At 35.5% G+C, this 21041-nt stretch overlaps 1 protein-coding gene across 2 annotated transcripts; it reads left to right on the top strand.

Moving 5' to 3' along the window:
* The first annotated feature begins 473 nt into the window (after window positions 1–473).
* LOC138694883 (juvenile hormone acid O-methyltransferase-like) lies at window positions 474–17751 on the top strand. Of its 2 annotated transcripts, none has more exons than XM_069819045.1 (5): window positions 474–1196; window positions 9147–9517; window positions 11854–11986; window positions 12209–12356; window positions 12756–17751. In XM_069819045.1, the coding sequence occupies exons 2-5, from the start codon at window positions 9153–9155 to the stop codon at window positions 12932–12934; spliced, it is 825 nt and encodes a 274-aa protein (XP_069675146.1). In that variant the 5' UTR covers window positions 474–1196; window positions 9147–9152; the 3' UTR covers window positions 12935–17751. The 2 variants fall into 2 exon arrangements, with proteins under 2 accessions (XP_069675146.1, XP_069675147.1); XM_069819046.1 differs by lacking the exon at window positions 474–1196 and adding an exon at window positions 5615–6373.
* The last annotated feature ends 3290 nt before the right edge of the window (window positions 17752–21041 follow it).

Raw genomic sequence — 21041 nt, 5'->3', positions numbered from 1 at the left:
ATACATAGCAAACAAATACAAAAATGCGAAAACTTCCTATTAGCATATAAAGGTAAGGTCCACACCTGTGGAGTAACGGTCAGCGCGTCTGGCCGCGAAACCAGGTGGCCCGGGTTCGAATCCCGGTCGGGGAAAGTTACCTGGTTGAGGTTTTTTCCGGGGTTTTCCCTCAACCCAATACGAGCAAATGCTGGGTAACTTTCGGTGCTGGACCCCGGACTCATTTCACCGGCATTATCACCTTCATTTCATTCAGACGCTAAATAACCTAGATGTTGATACAGCGTCGTAAAATAACCCAATAAAATAAAATATAAAGGTAAGCGTTCACTACATCGTATCGCACTCATCGGACGAATCGCACGGATCGGAAAAAGACAATTTTTGCTGTAATTGTTATGTAACCGCGTTCACTACATCGTATCGCACGCATCGGCTCTCGGAAAATCCGTCCACGTTTCTCGGATGAGCAACTTTTCCGATGCTTACAATCATGGCCTTCTTTAATAAATCAATTTTAATTGGTCAACTGTTACTATTATGTTGTGCCATGTTCAGTGTCGCGCCAAAATGGCAGACGGAAAAACTTATTTCGCGTGTAGAGAATTGCGAAGAATTATATAATTTGAGGCGTTCCCATTACAGTAATCAAGTCGTTTCTTGCAAATATATTATGTAACCAATATTTCTTTCTTTTCTTCCTCTTCAATTAAGACGCATGAAGCAATTACAAATTCTTATTCGCTAACAGACGTAATTAATAGACCTAACCTCAACTCCTCTGTTTTCAGCAATGTCAATATCGTACGACGTCATGTTTTAAACAGCTGATAGGAGAATCCGATGAGGCGATGAGGTGGAGCCGTTACAGTGAACGCACTGCACTTAAAATATCCGTTGCGTGCGATTCGTACGAGGAGTGCGATACGATGTAGTGAACGCTTACCTTAAGAGAAACACAGCAAAACAAGCACAAAAATACTAAGAATTAGTAAAGCAAGTGAGAATACGCGCGAAAACACACCCTCCCACCTATCAACAAAGCTGGGCGCATGCGTCAACAGGGAAGCCGGTGCTGTTTGCAGAGTCTCATTTTTTATTATGTTCTGCGTATTATATTAATTCACCAGAGATTCTGCATTAACAGTAATACAGGCACTGTGTAACCACAACCATTGTCGAACTTCGAACACATTGTAAGTACGTTTCACAAATTTAATATAGAAGATCAGGTATTTATAGTATTTAATGTCATGAGGATCGAGAGTGATGCTGTAGACTAGTGATACTCAAAGTGGGGCCTTCAAAGCTCATTCTGGGGGTCTGCGAATATTCTGGATAGGTCTAGGGAGCGGTACTCATTACGCGGCCCGCGGGTCGCATGCGTCTCTCGAGGACATTTTTGTGGCTCTTGGAATAATTTTACTTTCATTACATTTACATCTAAATTCTAAGTATAAATATATCTTTATTGAAATTCTACAAAACTTTGGATATCTCTATACCAGTGATGTCAAAGAAAGCGCTTTTATGTCGTGCGCGCGCATTAAGCGGTAGGTATGGAAGGAGGAAGGATTATGTATATGAATAAGTATCATGTTGGATTAAGAAAACAAACTTCAAATGGAACGTGAAATTTAATGTCGTTATTTTTATATGGCTTCTTTCTGTTTGATATTTTCTGAATTGTCTGTAAAACAAAAGTACTAACATCAATTTCTTAATATTGCAGTTCTGTTGTAAACGTTAATAACATAATAAAGAGTTAAGAAGGAATATTCACATAAATTTCATAGTAGTACAACTATACTGTACTAAGTGAATGAAATACATCATTCACAAAGAAAGTGATATTCCAAAGAAAGAGACTGAGTATGACATGATAAGTTGGAATTGATATTGATGGTATCTTTAGCCTTATAAAAGTAATCAATGAACTAATCAAAATAATATTATAGTACAAAAAAAAGTTACCTAGGTACTGTATATGTTTTATCTGTAACTAATATTACATACCAAAACTCTTATCGCATTATGCTTTTAAGGTGATATTGTTGCGCAACTTCCTATCATCAGAATATTAAATTATTTTCTGCTGAAGTTATAGAGCTGACGTTTTTACAACATATGGGTACATATCTTTTGTTTATGATGTAACAGTAGTTGCTTTGTTAATTAATTGCCTTACAAACATTTTCCATGCAAATATTTTCAAAATTTTCAATACACTATCTTCAGTATGATAATAAACAAAATTCAATGATCACTGTAAGAATTTTGACCATAGCATTTGTCAATATATTACCTTCAGTAATACGTATTTATGATATATTAGATTTACGAAAAATATCTGACAATTTCACTTTTCTGTAAAAAAAATTGAGAAAATATTCCTTTTGAATAGAAAAGCAAGCTTGTACAAAATAAGCATTAAAATTAAAACTTATATTCTTATAATGCAGTTGTACTTCTCAGACAAATCTAAAAATTACAGTTGGGACGTTCGTTCTGTGCCGGTGAGAATCATGTGGTAGCTACCCAGTGAGCCTACACTCTCGCGCATGCGCAGAATATGGCAAGTGGCCAGTCTCGCAGAAAGCCTTGGCTGTGTAACATCGTCCTGCCACGTGCGTGATAATTGCTTTTTGTTAGTTTAGTTAGTTCATATTCATATTGTTTATTTATTATCGTGGCAAATTGCAGTTGCGTGTGTTTGTGTAGACTAAAATGCCTCCTATTCAGTCTAAACTTGGCGCAAAAACACTGCATAGCCAAACTCGGGAAGTTGTGAACAATATACATTCTTTCATGAAGAGTGAAGCAGCTTCTGGAGACTTTTTAATACCGCTGAAAAAGGTGCAAGAACGAGTGAGTGCAGCAACTAAAGTGCCCGAAAGAACAATAAGAAAGATAATTAAAGAAGGGAAACAGTGTGAGGAAGAAGGGACCTCTTTTGGAACGCCCGGTAAAGTTCATCGTGTACCGAAACGCATCACAGATGTTGATGATTTTGATAAAAGAGTTATACGACAGACAATTTATAATTTTTATATAAATGACAAAACAGTGCCCACTGTCAGTAAACTGCTACCTAAACTAAAAGATGTCATAAACTTTAACGGCGGTAGTACAAGTTTAAAGATCATTTTACGTGATATGGGGTTTAAATGGAAGAAGACAAGAAATAATAAAGCGGTATTACAGGAAAGGCATGATATTCGAGAACAGCGCGTATCATATTTACGCGCAATAAAGAAATACAGAGAAGAAGGTAGGCCTCTAATATACGAGGATGAAACGTATATTCATAGCACCCATACAAGACCAAAAAATTGGAGTGATGACAAAACCTCAGGTTTACTGGCGCCTATTTCGAAAGGACCTAGGCTTATTATTGTTCATGCAGGGGGTCGAGCGGGTTTTGTACCTGGCGCATTTCTGATGTTTAAATCGAACAGGAAAACTGGAGACTACCATCATGAAATGAATGCCAACAATTACCAGAAGTGGATAACGGAAAAGTTGATTCCGAATTTGCCCCCTAGATCTGTTTTTATAATGGATAACGCACCTTACCATAACGTGCAGTTGCATAAAGCTCCCTCAAGTAATTCAAAGAAAAGTGATATGCAGGACTGGCTTAGAAGAAACAATGTGCAGTTTCAGGAAAATATGCTGAAAGTGGAGCTTTACGGGCTCATTAAAACACATAAGCCACTTCATAAAACTTACGTGATTGACAATCTCTTAGCTATGAATGGACACTGTGTACTCAGATTGCCGCCGTATTCACCTGAGCTAAATCCATTGGAATTGATTTGGGCAGATATCAAGCAGTGGGTAGCCGGTCAAAACACAACTTTTAAATTAGAGCAAGTGATGAAATTGTGCCAACAACGGGTTGATGACATCAGTGTAGAAAAATGGGAAAAAGTATGTGAACATGTTGAAAAAATCGAAGATGAATATATTGAACAGGAAGGAATTATGGAAAATGTAATTGAAAGCTTCATAATTACGCGCGGAGACAGCAGTAGTGAAAGCGACGACGATGAAGATGATCATAACGAAAATCACGACGACAATGGTGGTGATATATCTGCTATCGAAAGTTTGTCTGATGATTAGATATATTGATTGCGTCTGTTTCTCTTCATTGCTATATAATTGAACCATGGATAATCATGTTATGTTTATAATCAGTTTTTATTTATTATGATAACACGTGTGATGTGATAAGTGATACTGGACAATTGTGAGTGGAATGCGCCGTTCATCGCACATCCTGGAACCAACTGCGCATGATGATGTCACTACACGCTGCAGATCCCAGCCGAGGCGGTAAGTCACGTGTTTCCATAAACTCACTCTGTTGCACACCGGCACAGAACGACCGTCCCAACTGTAACATGGTTACAGTTCTAATAAGTTCTCTTCCCCTTATCCATTGAATCAGTGCTGCCCATCCCTGTATATAGCTTGACCAAGCGGCATCTACTGTAGTACCTCAAGCTCTCCTGAGTTCTAAAGCGCGCGCTTGCGTCTATGGGCATAAGTTGACATGTCTGCTCTATGCCATTCCTAGCAGTGCAATGTAGTAGCCCACGTGTTCAACAATGCAATGTATTAAATTTCTGTGTTCAGCTTTGTTGATTTTTATGAGGTGTTACGTTTGTTGGCAGATCGTTTGAATTTGTTCATTGTCGTCAGAAGCTTTCAAAATACATTTTTCTTAGTTTCTATGAACAAGTAGTTGAATACATACTCATATTCAGTTGAACAGTTAATTGATAGTGGTAAGTTTATTGCAGTGCAGTGTTCAATAATGGCTGGTGTTTTTTTCGAAAGAAAAAAAAACTGGAAGAGGAAGGAAGAGTTTTTCAAGATAGTTGGGAGCATGATTTTTTCTTCATACCTGCTAAAAAGGAAGGCAATGCCATGTGGCATAGTTGCACCCCGCGGTCAATTGGGAGACCTAGACATGGCATAATTGCGCCCCGAAGAAATCAGGTAGCAGAAGGGTCATGGCATAGTTGCGCCCCGAAGAAATCAGGTAGCAGAAGGGTCATGGCATAGTTGCGCCCCGAAGAAATCAGGTAGCAGAATGGACATGACATAGTTGCGCCCCGATGAGCATAGGACACACGAAAGTGATTGTCATAAAATAAATAAATTACTTGAAAATATTAGTGACAGCTGCATTGAAATCAGGTAGGCCTAGCATATGATCAATTTTTGCTATTTAAAATAACACTTTCTTTATCGATCACACACAATAAATGAACTGCATTTTTTGTTTGTACATCGATATCTTAACCCTATGGTACAAGATTTCGAAAATTGAAACTTAGAACTATTGTGAATGTTTAACTCTTTACCCTTTTCACTAAACCTAACATTCATTTTAATTTAACCTCATTATACGCCACAGACGGTGTGAAAATAACTAATAAAATATCAAGACAACTAAGGCCCCATATTCCAACGGCTCACTCATTTGAATATGTCAGTTAATAAAGTACTGCCAACTTCATGGTGTTCATTTTAACGGTAGGCTATTGATAATCACTGCATAAACAGTAGAAAAACAGTTAATAAAGCACTGCCAACTTCATGGTGTTCATTTTAATGGTATCTATCAATAAGGTTGGTTGATTACGAGGCTCGAGTTCGCGTAATGTCTTTTTCTCTACCTATTTCATCGGGGCGCAACTATGCCGTGCCCTTTTCTCTACCTGATAGGAACGGGGCGCAACTATGCCCACAAAATAGGGACCCTTTTTTATCTGCTGCATCTTACCTGACCGTGGGGCGCAACTATGCCCTGCCCTTTATTATATCGTGACATAGTTCAAGGTTATAAACGATTTAATATTAATAGGCATTTTAATACCGTGCATTCAAATTTTGACAGCAAGTATCCTAAAGATTCTAAATTGAGAGCAAAAAAAAACTAAGAACATCAAAAATGACAGCAGATGTAACTGGGTTGTCAATTTTTGGTTCTGAGATTAGAAAACTCAAAAATGAACTTATTCATCTCCAGCACGATTCAAAACTAGAAGATATTTTTAAGAGAAACGAAAAACAAATTCAGTTTTAGAGTTTTGGAATACAGTTCCAGAAAAACAGTTCCAAAAGTTGGTGTCATTGCATATAAAATTTTGTGTCTTTTTGGATCAACGTATATTTGTGAAATGACTTTCTGCAAACTAAAGTTCATCAGGAGTAAACATAGATCTCGTCTCACCAATGTGAACTTGGAAAACCTGCTGAGGATATCTGTCACAAATCAACCAGCTCGTATTGACAAAATTGTGCAGGAGAGTAGCAGAGATCGACCTTCAACTTCACTGCAGTAGTCTACATAACTGTAAGTTTTCTTAAAATTATGTAATAATGATGATGATGATAATAATAATAATAATAATAATAATAATAATAATAATAGTAATAATAATAATAATAATAATAATAATAATAATATAAAACAGTTAATCATTAATATAAAAATCAATGACTGTGTTTATCCATAAATGTACTGTATTACAACCAGGAAATAACCCATGAAAGGAATGTGCTTACTATTGCGTCATCTATTGGAGCGAAGTAGATAGATAATATTACCGTTATAACACCAGTTTAAAAAAAACATGCGCTCTCCTGCATATGTTATTTCCTGTATGGAGGGATTAAAAGACCAGGAGAATAACCGTGATCTAATTTTGTAATTAGGGTAGTATAAATATGTGTGTATCAGTGTTATCGTTTGTGCTTTGAGAGTTAGCCAATTGAGATGAGTGTACCCACGTGTGTGAACTTATGACATCAACATTCATTCACAGCATTACCCCGCTGCGTCTCATTTCCCTGGAGACTTTCTCCTGGTTGGAGTATAAGGCTGCGTGTTACCAAGTTTGAGTAATGTGAAATTTGATGTGGCTCTCCAATAGAGACTGTTTCTTATTTTCGACTCTTTGAAACTGCCATTGGATGTAGGCCTATATTCCCTACGTATTGAGCTTCGTGATTGTACGTACTAGACTGTGAGCAAACCATTTTCTGACGATCAGAAAAATTTGCATATCAAGTGCAAACCAATCTCAAACTACAAGGATCACTACTATCGCACAGTCTATTGTTCCTAGTACTCTCAGTTGCTAATCGCTTGGAGCATTGTATCGCGAGAAATGCAGAAAATCACCTCAAGCTTCGTGATTGTATGTATTAGACCAGTGGTACTCACTAGAAATTACAAGAGCCACTGCACGTCTTTCAAATCGATACAATTCTTTATAATTTTGAATATGAGATTTCCTCCGAATCTTGCAAATTTTCCTTCTCCTCTCAACCAACATCATAAACTCTGCCATCCTACTTTCCAGCCTTACTGTCAACTGTTGAGACATCTACTGAAGAAACTCAGAAAATTTTAGATCAATCTCATCTATACGAGATCCATTTAAACTTTATCCACCTCTCGATTGAGATACATCTCGTTACCGGATTTCTATTGGACTTCCATCTCACTGACCGCAAAGAACATTGAGACATGTTTTTATCCACCAACAATAGCTTTGCGAATATGTCGACCGATGGAAATCCCCTCTTTTAATTTGTCTTCACTCAAATTGGTAAACTTTTCATGTAAATACTGAAAACTACACCTTCGTTTGTTCATTGCGTAGATCTCACTTTGAACTATTAAGAAATTTATTGAATAGAAAGGACCAATATCTGTTTATTTATTGACAGTACAAAAAATACCAACAATCATAAGAAACTGGTAATAGTCATAAAACTCAGAAAATGAATTAGCTTTTGTTTTGGTTTACAACCCCCTAACCAGCGCCAGATGTTTCCTGGGAGAGCGATTATCGAAAAGAGAAATCATAGTATATCTTAAAAACCGTACGTGATACAAAGAAAAGGGATGAATGTTCGGATTCAGTTCACATCAAACCATAAGGGACACATAATTTTTAAGTCGGAGCAAAATTGAAGCTGCGAGATCAATAGCCATCCAAGTCCACTTCTGGCCATTTACTTTTCGCAAATTTGAAAATAAATTTTGGATATTTCCACAAGTGTTACGACTTTAAAAGTGTGTATACTACTTTGTCCTGATTTGTAAAATAACCAGAAATATTACGTGCAAAACAAATAATAATTAGGTAAGAAATAAAAAGAGTTATTTTGCATTTTTCTCGAAACTTGTGTAAATGGACTTGAATGGTTATTGATGTCACTGCTTCAATTCTTGTTGTTCAGTGTACTTAAACAATATTAAATATATATGCAATGCAAACATACGCTCTCAGAGACGCTCTGAAGCAATGTATGACAATATCTTGAGATGCGCAACAAATATAACGATATTAAATTTAACAAGCACATTCGAATTTCTTTCTACAACCGATTTTGTTAACATTATGTATTAGTCGTAATTACATAAAAGAAATCAAAGTCTTAAAAAATTTTGAAGGCAATGAACAATTCAGGCGCCATATAAATACTTTGTCGCCATGGCTACCTGGCGCCCGGAATTTGTCTATCACTGATTTTTACAATAAGTAAAACGAATCTAGATACTTTATATCTAATTAAAGGTTGGAATTATCAAATGAATAAAACATCAATGTCAGCACAAACTTAAAATAAAACAAATTACGAGTGCGTATTTACGAGTCTCTACACATTATAGTCAATAACTGTAAACATTTTAAGTGTTTCAAATTAAATATTTTTCCTTTCTTCTGATAAAATAGTTTTCTTCTTTCCTAATGAAATACACGCTACCAAATTATTCTAGGCCTACTATAGCACTCATTTCCAACCGCTTAGCTTTGTTTTGTTTTCGCATGTTAACTGAACAGTAGATGTGAAAGTAGATAGAGTTGGATGCCGTCGATCTATACTTTATACATATCTACACTGTCGCGAGTTGCTTGCAGGCTCTACGTCTAGGTAACCAAACGTAGGTCACCAGTTATGTATAAGAAAATTATATTTTCAGAGGAAAAATTAATTTTATTTTGCTCTGTGTATAACAGAATAATGTAAAATAATGCAAGTTTATTGTAGGAACATTAATTAGACTAGTGCTGTACATTACTTGTCTTTAAAAAATATCCATTGTCTAGCAGAAAATTATGAATCCAGACAAATACCAGAAGAGTCAAACTCTTTCTATGAGAGATTCCGAACAGATCATGTCTGAATATATGGGCTCAATGACTTGGAAACCTGGAGAAAGAGTCCTGGATATTGGATGTGGTCCTGGGTCGATAACCGCAGAGATACTGCTACCTCGCTTACCAGAGGACATCGAGGTCCTGGTGGGAGCAGACAAATCGTCCGACATGTTGCAGCTTGCATCTAGCAAGTACTCCCACCCTAAACTCGAGTTCTTACAGCTGGACCTCAGCAAAGAAATACCAGCAGACTCCAAACTCAGGATTCTCGGTTTCGACAAGATATTCTCATTCTACTGCATCCATTGGATTTATGACCAGAGGTTAGACTACAAAGGAATATATTTGTTTCAATACTGTCGTGTATACAGGCTATTTATTTTTCGCTATGCAAATTATTACAAACTCAAGTTTAGTTTACAAAGTTTGCAAAAATTAGCTTTCTTAATAGTAAGGAAGTTATAAATTACAACATTTTTTTTTTGTGAAATTTGAGATATATTCATTGCTCTTTGCTGTGAGAAAGATGTTGCTATTTTCTTGCCACTAGATAATGTAATATTAGATTTTACTGTTTAAAATATGTATATGTAAATCTGGTTTGACATTGAACTGATTTCGATATTTGCTTTTCATGTATATGCAAAGCTAAAAAAGAAAGTATTTCTTACAAATGTAGTCCTAAACCATACAGACAAAATTGTTATGAATTTGTTTAAAAATAATGGTGCTCATCTATCGCTATATTCTATGGCCATCTCACCCATACGTGTTGGGAGAGTTGGCCAGCGGCTTATTACATTTCAAAGGTTTTTTTTATTACAGCATTGAATTCTATGCTTCCTGAGGCACTGTAGTGGTGAAATATAACCTTGAAGGAACGTATTTGATTTGTTTCGTATTTTTTACCAAACGGTTATCCTGTTCTATGTGATTTTGAAAACTTTGGCCATCTAACCCGAAATAGCCTCATTTTCACAATTGTCTCATAATAATCTCTTCCTATTATCTAACATTATTTAAAATATATTACTATTCTATGTGTTTTAGTTTAATTCTGCTACACAATTTTTATTTCATTCTTTAATTAATAGTTCATAGTATTTTACTGTTTAATTCATAAGTATCTCTTGTATACATACACATACATTTTATCGAAATCAAATTGTTGTATTATTTGTAGCTTATAAGTTTATAAATATTGTGTATATTTTATGCTGGTTGAGTGGAAAAGAAGGTCTTATGGCCTTAACTCTGCCAGCTAAAATAAATCATTATTATTATTATTATTATTTTTTTTTTTTTATTATTATTATTATTATTATTATTATTATTATTATTATATGTTGTACGTACGGCAGTATACAGGCGCCATAACGTCCACAACAAATATCAAGGAGTGAAGGTATCATCATTCAAATGTAAAACACGATTATTAATTATTCCAAACACGATCTCCTTCGACAATAGTCTGTCATCAGAAATTTGTACCTGGACCTCTCAAGCAAAATTAAAATACTTAGTTACATGTCTCATCAATACGTGCCACGTTGGTTGAATAGTTAACGTATCACCAATAGTTCCAGAGGACGGTGGATCGAGTCTACCCTAGATAAGAAATATATGATAAACATTTGCAAATAAATGTATGCTATAATTGCAGTAAGGTGACCAGACCTCCCTTTTTAACGGGGTTGTCCCTTTTTTCAGTCTGTTATCCTCTGTCCCGAGAAAAGTATGCTTAGGACGTAAAATGTCCCGTTTTTTTTTCATGGCGTCCTGTTTCCCTAAGTTATTGTTAAAATATTTCTTCTTCCTTTATTTTATTTAATAATCACGTGAAACACTGATTAATTCTATCAGATGTTACAGTAACGAATTCAATTCAATGATAGATGAAGATGGCCTATTTAGTCAAGTGAATCATGTGAAGAAAACATAATATGGAACAAAAATTGAACATTGAAAGGAGTGTGATGTTTAAATTTACAGAAAGGTGGACAAAAACATACAAATTATAAAAGACAAAGACATTAGTTTCACATACAATTCAGATTGTAAGTTTTGTGTTGGAAATACCTGACACCAATGCATCATCAGAAAGAGTGTTTTCATTTACGAATTCAATTTGGTCTGACGAAAGAAGCCAGTTTTCAGTTAAAACCATAAAGGCCACGTCAATCACAAAATGTCATTTCAAAAATGTGTCTTGCTTGAACTTCTATAGTTTTCTCAAGGAAAGACCAACACTTTTAGAGAAAAATCACTCAAGAAAGAAATGTGATGTAGATTGTACAGTTGATCTTCATGGAGAATGTTAAAATAGTTAAAAGGTAATACGAGGCAAATTTTGTTATGAAATAAGTTCAGAATATAATGACATGGATATGATGTAAGGTCCAATTAACCTGAAGTATTTTTAAACAGATAAGTTAAGCTAATAATCCGGACTAGTTGCAATATAAAAAATTGTCAACAGTGACTTAAGCCAAGTATCCATGCTACTTTATTATGTAATGCTTGACAAATATGAGGAATAAGGAATGTTGGTGACACTGATCGTTAAACATTAACATGTATCAACATATCTAGTTATGTGTTTGTTGAAACTCTGCAGTGACGTCCGCTCCAACATATAATGTTTCCTTACTGTTTTCAGGCTAGCTATAAGTAACATATACAATTTGCTACGACCAGGAGGAGAGGCTCTGGTCACCATCATTGCAAGAACTTCCATAATAGCTGCATATATTGCTCAAAGCAAAAAAACAGAATGGCAGTCTTATGTAAAGGTGAGAAAAGTTCATCTTCTGCTTCATCTAAGAAGGACAATTTATTCTATATCAGAATGGAAGCTAACAAAATTGTGAGTAGACCAGTACCAAATTACGAGACATAATCATATACTTAATCAGTAGTACTTTAATACTGGATTTAATTTAATAGTAACTATCCAGGCAAATCTAACCTGACACAGAACAGTTTCTAAGACACTCTATTCCTGTTTGTTTCAGGACGTTGAGCAAACCGTTGCACCTTACCATCATTCTGAAGACCCTGCTGAAGACTTCAAAATCATTCTGAAAGACGTGGGGTTCCAGATTGTCGACTGTAAATGGAAGGAACTTTCATTCGATTTTGTGACCACCAGTCGCATGAAAGGTAAATATTACATAGTACCCCATTATCTCCTGGCTTAGTTGCCGCATGATAGATGCATTATGAGTGTCACTTATGAGGTTCAAACCTATCTTCGGACAGTTGACTAAACAACAATAAGAAATGGTGTGTGGATAAGCTTCAGGGCTTCTACCGCGTTGTCTTGGTGTTGGTGGCTGACGTTTCGACCGCTGTGTTGTGGTCATCTTCAGAGCAGTTGCTCTGCTCTGCTCTGAAGATGGCTACAACACAGCGGTCGAAACGTCAGCCACCAACACCAAGACAACGCGGTAGAAGCCCTGAAGCTTATCCACACACCATGTACACCAGCCGCGGAAGCCTACGCGAACACTTAACAATAAGAAATGTTAGAATTTATTAAGAAATTATTTCCTTTTTCAGAGTTTGTCTACGGAATCAACCCATTTATTTCTCGCATGCCAAAAGAACTGCGGGACATCTACATCACCGACCTTCTAATGGAAATCACAAAAGTCGAAAGCAAGAGATCAGATAACAAAGACAACAAAATTACTGAAGTATACCACGACATTATTATTGCATACTTCAGGAAAGTGTAAAGATTCAAGAAGGCGGAAGCTACTTTTGACTTGCTGAGCCCGTTTTGCCTTGATCATACAGACAGATTCTAGTATTCGCTGTCACTTTTTTTTTTCTTCCAGTATGTAAACTTAGTGTTAGTTCTTAAGTCGGTAATATTAAACCTGGCCGCAATTCTAATTTCAATATTTTGCAGCAATGAATACAGAAAAAATTAAAAATTCTATCGAAATGAAGAGCATTACTGCCAGCGTTGCCAACCCTGAGGCTTGACTGAATCGCACAATTGGTTCCAAATTATCGTACTTTTGACTGGAGGATCGTACACTTCATATAAAATAAACCTATTTTAATTAACTTAGAAAGCATATTGTGATGATTCAGACTGTCAATGTTATAATACAATATAATACAATACAAAATTGTTTGTTTATTCAGTCATATGACAAATCAATATTACTAAAACTAATGACACTTATTCATATATGTAGTCATTATGTTCTGTACAATGCAGATTACGACGTAATATCCTTCCGCGTAAGCTTTCTACGCGAGCACAATACAATACACAACGCTCGCGTCACATTAGTCGGTGAATCCAGTCCAACAAGGTCGTCTCATGTCCTCGTAAGTATGTTCATATAATTGGTATACTTCCACATTTCAAAACTTACATATTTTGATATTAAAGTTTTCATTGCAGATAAATACTACTTCAAATCGCAATGAAATATCACAACTGCTTGTGCAATATACACGTTTAAAACGTGAGTACATTTGATAACTCAATTTGACCACATTTTCACGTTTGAAGTTTTTTCCCCTTTCTATTCTATAATATATATTTCAGATGGAATTCACCGCCCAAGTCGAACCTTTGAGACAAGATCTACACATATCAGTATTATGAAGTTTAAAATGAGGAACATCACTACATGTTCATAGTTTTCATAATTTTATGTATCATTGCAATGCAATCACAGTTTTAATTTTATGCACATAAGTCTGTACATTATTTTATACATATTAATTTTTAAACAGTTCATTTCATTAAATTATCATTGTATTTTACTACAGAGACTAATAATGAGATATACACAGAGCCTGATGATGCCCGAAGGGCGAAAACGTTCGTAATCTGCATTGTACAGAACATAATGACTACATTATGAATAAGTGTCATTAGTTTCAATAATATTTGATTTGTCATACGACTGAATAAACAAACAATTTTATATTGTATTACTATTTTGATTAATTTATGTAAAGTCCTTCCACAGTGTTTTATTTAAACGATTTTTTAATATTTTCATAAAGAAATAATTGTTAAAAATTAAATATCAGCACATAAAATGATTTTTAACACTTCCTCGCCTCCTTACCTAGGGAGGATCCTCAGAAGAATCAACAACAGCAGGAACACAAGAGCCAGAACCTACATCTAGCCCTTTTACAGTTTGTTTCATAGAGCAAAACCAAGCTTTAACTTAAGGAATTGTTTACCACAATTTTCTACAATTTTGTTTCCGTCCTGCATATTTAGGTACAGCGGATGTACAGGGACATCATTTTATTTTTACTAACATTTCTAATATTAACCTGTCTATACCTTTGGATCGGCTGAGAACCGGAAGATTGTAAATAATACTCAAATAAATTCAATTTGTCATCTCGTTTTTCAATGTCGAATTCAATTTCAAGGTTATATCAAGATTAATTTTTATCTTACTCTCTAGATTATACCAAGGTCGTCGACATTCGTTTCCCGGAAAAAAAAATCAATACTTTCGCGTCTGCGCACATCTCACAATTTATGAGGTAGGCTATTGCGCTCACTTACATAACAATAACATGAATATTTATGAATAATTTCAAGTTAGAAATTTAATATGGTCGAGCATAAAAAGTCGTATGAAACTTGCCTATAATGGTAATTAAGACGCTCGTATGAAAATTATGAAACTCGCTTGCGCTCTTTCATAAACATCCTCGCGTCTTAATTACTACCATTATAGGCTCGTTGCATAATGTACTATTATGTTACAATTATTACCAAATAAACACATAAATAAGATAAATAGTAAAATGATCTCACATAAAAATGAATTACAAGTAAAAATGTGTTTGTTAGAAAACTAGTGAATGATAAAATTAAAAACATTGCGGAACTTCAAATTTTATTAACATGTTAGGAGCTTTAATTCTGTGAGTCATTGAGTTACAACCAACTGCTAGCCAGACTCCACAATAGCTAACTTACCTACAAATAAATTACTTTTAGAGAACCCGGAGGTTCATTTCCGCTCCCACATAAGCCCGCTATCGGTCCCTTTCCTGAGCAAGATTAATCCAATCTCTATCATTATAGCTCACCTCCATTAAATCCATTTTAATAGCATCCTCACATCTACGTCTCGGCCTCCCCAAAGACCTTTTTCCTTCAGATCTCTCAACTAACCTTCCATACACATTTTTGGATTTACCCATACGTGCTACATGCCCTGCCCATCTCAAATGTCTTGATTTAATGTTCCTAATTATGTCAGGTGAAGAATACAGTGCGTGCAGTTCTGTGTTGTGTAACTTAGTCCATTCTCCTATTACTTCATCCCTCTTAGTTTCAAATATTTTCCTGGACACCTTATTCTGGAACATCCAGTAAGAAATGCTAAATTACGCCATGCACATTCCCTTATTCTACCTTCGGTCAGTGCGAAAGAATTGTGGTGTAACCTTAATAACCTGGGTCTAACAAAAGCAAAGCCTCGGGTAGATAACATCAACTTGTCACTCAATAGTCTAAATGAACTTTTCGTCGCTCCACCTGAACCATTAGCCTACATAAACAAGAGACTCTTGAATTTCTCAGATCTTACCCCCAACCTGTGTGGGATAAATTCTTCTTTAAATACATTAACCCGACTAACGTAATGAAGACGCTGCGACGTATGAAATCTAAAGCCCAAGGTACAGACAATATAAATATCACTCTCCTGTATAAAATAATAGATGCGATCCTGCCGACCGTCACCCATATATTTAACGCATCTATTATGACTGGGTCCTACCCCTCACTCTGGAAAATGGCATTAGTGAAACCTTTACCTAAATCTAACACACTTTCTACAGTAAACCAATACAGACCGATATCAATTCTTCCCACTCTTTCAAAAGCATTAGAACATATTGTACACGGACAACTTACGAACTATCTCGACGAACACAAACTCCTTGATGACTATCAATCGGGTTTTAGGCATGGACACAGCGCTACTACAGCCCTACTTAAAGTGACTGAGGACATCAGTGAAGCTATGGATAGGGGTGAAGTAACGGCACTAACTCTTCTCGATTTCAGCAATGCCTTTGGTTCTGTTGATATCGACTTGCTTCTTGCAAAGATGAAGGCTTTGCACCTGTCAGACAATACCTTGAGCTGGATGGACTCCTACCTACGGGACCGCCAACAGTGTGTTTCAGTTGATAATCAATTCTCCCAATGGCGACACACAAAGGCGGGAGTGCCGCAGGGCTCCGTATTAGGACCACTACTTTTCTATATCTACATTAATGACGTATCAAAGAACTTACAGTATTGCCGATATCACCTCTATGCCGACGACCTACAACTTTACATACATTTCAGACCCAATACGGTCAATGAATCGATTGATAAGTTAAATTGTGACCTAGCCACTGTCTCCACTTGGGCGGCCAATTTCGGACTCGCACTTAACCCAAGTAAGACTCAAGCCATAATTATTGGACATAAGCGTTTAGTTAACTCCCTTAATAACAGTAATCTGTCAGTTGTTACCCTTAACAACACGCTAATTCCTTATTCATCTGTCGTAAAAAATCTTGGCTTCTTTTTTGATAATAATCTAAGTTGGAATTTTCAAGTTAAAGAAACGATAAAAAAGTCTGTTCCTCCATTCACTGTTTGAGTCGCTTGAGAAACTTCTTGCCCCAGCAACTAAAACTTGCCCTAGTACAAACCCTAGTAATGCCGCACCTCGATTATTGTGACGTTTTGTTAAGTGACCTAAGTTCTGAACTGTCAGTCAAGTTACAGCGAGCTCAGAATATGTGTGTCAGATACGTGTGCAACATCCGACGATATGATCACATATCACCGTCCTTCGCAAGTCTCTCGTGGCTCCGACTTAAAGAACGTAGAACTTTACACTCTTTGTCTTTACTCTTTCGAATTCTGCACACCTTAACACCAAATTACCTTTCGTCTCGTTTCTCTTATCTATACTCTAACCACGACGTAAATACAAGATCACTTATCTGTGGCACGCTAAGTATACCTCTTCATAGAACATCTTGTTATTCATCATCTTTTACAATATCCACCTCGCGTCAATGGAAGTCCTTGTCACAAAGTATTAGGGGCTGCAAGACAACAAACACCTTTAAGAACAGCTTAAAAGATAACCTTATTAGTATTTCACTCCAATCATACTGATTTAAACTATCACTGACTACATTGTTACTTTTTTCTTTAGACATCATCCTGATTGTGCTGTATTTTCAAAATTGTCTCATAATAATCTCTTTCTATTATCTAATATTATTTGAAATATATTAACATTCTATGTATTTTAGTTTAATTCTGTTACACAGTTTATTTCGGTGTTTAATTAATAGTTCATAGTATTTTAATTCGTAAATAACTCTTGTATACATGTAACTCTCATCTAAATCAAATTGTTGAATTCTTTGTAAGTTCATGCATATGTATATACATTTTTTGCTGGTTGAGTGGAAGAGAAGGCCTTACGGCCTTAACTCTGCCAACTAAAATAAATCATTATTATTATTATTATTATTATTATTATTATTATTATTATTATTATTATTATTATTATTATTATTATTAAACCTCTGTTCCTCTCTCAAAGTAAAAGTCCAAGTTTCACAACCATATAGAACAACCAGTAATATAACTGTTAAACGTGGTATAAAATTTAGGCGTCTTATTAGGACCATTCAAAAAATGTAGGAATTTTCTTTAGATCTGATGGATTTTTAAGTCCTAAGGGAGGAATTTTCTTTACTGGGAATCTGGCAACACTGGTTGTACAGTAGCCGGATGTTTGAGTCGATGTACGTAGATGGTTGGAATGATATTTATTAAGTGAATAGTGCCATGTGCTGAAAAATAGATGTATTTTTCGCAATCCTGACAAGAAACAATGGCTTGACCCTAACCAACCAGCTAAAGCCGTTGTTAAACGGAGCCGCTTCGAGAGAAAAGAAATGTTGTATGTCTGGTGAAATTATGAAGGAGCGGTACACTTTGAACTCATTCCAAATAGACGATCTACTGATGCTTAGTTATATTATGACCAACATGAAAGTTTACGTTGTTTTAGCTCAAAGATATCCGGCGTTAGTGAATCTTAAGCTAGTTCCGTTAAAGCAGGACTACTCACGACCCCACACATCTCAAATTAACAGAGAAAAAATCTAGGATCATAGAGGAATCGAACTCCTATACATCCAGCCTATAGCTCTGATCTTGCACCCTCGGATTAAGATTTGTTTCAACCCATGGCTCATTTTCTACCGGGAAGAAACTTCCAGAACTTAGAGGAAGTCTGGGTCGGTATCCGCAAATTCTTCGACTAAAAATAAATGAGAACTTTAACCGTCATTGAATCATGGCACTGGCTGATAAACGGATCAAGACCATGGAAACAAACGATCCTTGCTTTAATGGCTAAATATATTCTGTATCACGTCTTACAATAGGTCAAAAATTGTTAAAAAAAATTACATTATTTATGAGACACTATCTGTATAGCCTATTGCATGGCCTTCACTAATTACTTCTGTTATCATAGACCCTTATACTCTCTATTTGTAAACCGAAACAAAAATAAAGCATTCAACCAACACAAATTGTAGTTCCATTCCCAACACTGGGAGACGTATTCTATGTGCCGGTGCATACCTGGTACAGGGCAGAGATTTTTTGTTTGCAAGTCATTAACATATTAAAGTGCTGAAGGTTTATAATCGTTGTTATGAATCTTTCTTTTTAAATACAGATATAGATTAATTACTTGCAACAAACTACGATGAACTCAGTGGTTTACAAAACATAACAATAAATGTCAAATATTAGGCGGGTTTATTTACTGATTCTAATGAACACACATCATAACGAATAAAAGAATGCAGGGCTATTCCATATGAAATCGATCAGTAAAAAACTTCGCATTTTTTTATACTCTAATTTTTTACCTATTTATACAAGGTGCTGAGGAGAGTGCATTTGCAAAAATATACTATCGAAAGTCAAACGGTTTTCGTATTGTTGAGCGACAAATTTAGCGTATTTTAGAAAAACAAGCCTCTTTCAGCGCTCAGAACTCTGGGACCAGTTACTGTAGAACATTGTACGAGAGCTAATTTTGAAGGTGACATTTGGTAGATTATGATAAGAAGTAATCATTTTTATTGTGTACAGAGAGACAGATAATCTGATTTTACTTACTTTCAGGCTTTTTGATCATTTGTAAAAAAATGTAAAAAAATATATTGAGGAAAAAACCTTGCATTATTAAGAGGAATTCGGCATTGTTTGATTATTGGTACGGCAATAAGTTTCGAGGGTATTAAATAAATTATTTTCACACGCCTAGACTTGAACGGCGCAGTACCGCACGCACTGGCCGAGAGATGATGATAAGCGACCGTTGGGCGTCATTTTACTCCCGTGTTTATGAAAACCTGTGATAAAGCTAGCCCAGCTATGCGCTACTAGACGAAACATCACGTGTTTGTCTCCTGGCCTTGCTTGTCTCGGCTAGCTCCCGCCTCACAGTCAGCTGGTTAGTTCACGCGCGCACTATTTATTTTCTTTATTTGATATTTTCAATACTTTCTTATCAACATACCATCAGTAAAAAATATGTGTTTATTTGTACTTTCAATGTGGAATCTAACCATATATTTTTAAAATAATTTTTCCTAGGCAATGGTATTTAATGAGGAAAAATCTAAATTTCTCCATTTCCATAAAAAGTAAGAAAATCTGTTTATATGTCAATATAAATTTAATTTCTCAGCATCAAAAGAAACCATGATTTTGATCATTGGGTGAAACGGTTTCGGAGCTACAACAGTTTAAAGTTGCTAATTTTATGAAAATACGATAAATTTAAATATGTTTAATTTAAACATTATGAAGTTCTGATGCCTCAAACTTTGCACAAAGCATTGTATCACAGTTCTCTACGTACAAAAAAAGTTTCATTGTATTTAGAAATTGTAAGGTCAATTTTCTCTATGTTTCGGTCGATTTGAGATGGAATAGCTCTAATATACTAATACCGTGTTAAAGAATAAAGTAATAATAATCCCAGCACAGGTACACATGAAAAAATTCTGTTGTTATGTGTGTCAATTAGATAATGTGCTTATCTGGCAGCCAAAGGCGTAAGCAAAGGGGAAGGGGGAGTTACCGGGTTTGAACTCCCTCCTTGAACTTTTTTAGAAAATTACATATTTAGATTTGAGAGGCATTATTGGTCCCACAAGTTAAATATATACAGTAATATAACATAATTCAGTAGCTGTCTCAGTTTATTAGCCTAATAAATTATACAAATAAAAACATTAGGCCATAGCTACAATAATTATAATGTGACTAGCGCTTTCGCTGTGTTGTGGCATCATCAGATCTCTCTCTTAAATCACGTGTTAAGTATGTATTTGAATGCGAGAGCTGGCTGTCAATTTATTTGGCTTGTGAAGTACCTAGTCATTCATGGTATTCATTAAGTGGTACAAAACAATTAATATTATGTAGGCCTAATCGCTAGAAAGCGCAAATTAGGCAAAAAATCTTTTTTTTCCCCTTGATACATACAGGTTTAAAATTTAATATTTACATTTTTCATGAAAATACAGGTATAAATAAAGGGGTTTTATAGTGCCTAAAATGCCAATTTCGACGTTAATGCTTATTTTTAAGGTTTTAAAATTTGTGCATCTTTTTCGTAATTTTTTACTGTTTTTCTTAACATCCTGTACCGTTTACATTCCAAGACCGATAACAACAACTCCTTCCTAGCAGTGAACAACACAATAGAGAAGTACCTCCGGGCC

The sequence above is a fragment of the Periplaneta americana genome, chromosome 2 (genome assembly GCF_040183065.1).
Source record: "Periplaneta americana isolate PAMFEO1 chromosome 2, P.americana_PAMFEO1_priV1, whole genome shotgun sequence".
NCBI lineage: Eukaryota > Metazoa > Arthropoda > Insecta > Blattodea > Blattidae > Periplaneta > Periplaneta americana.
This window is presented reverse-complemented; position numbering and strand designations above follow the sequence as displayed.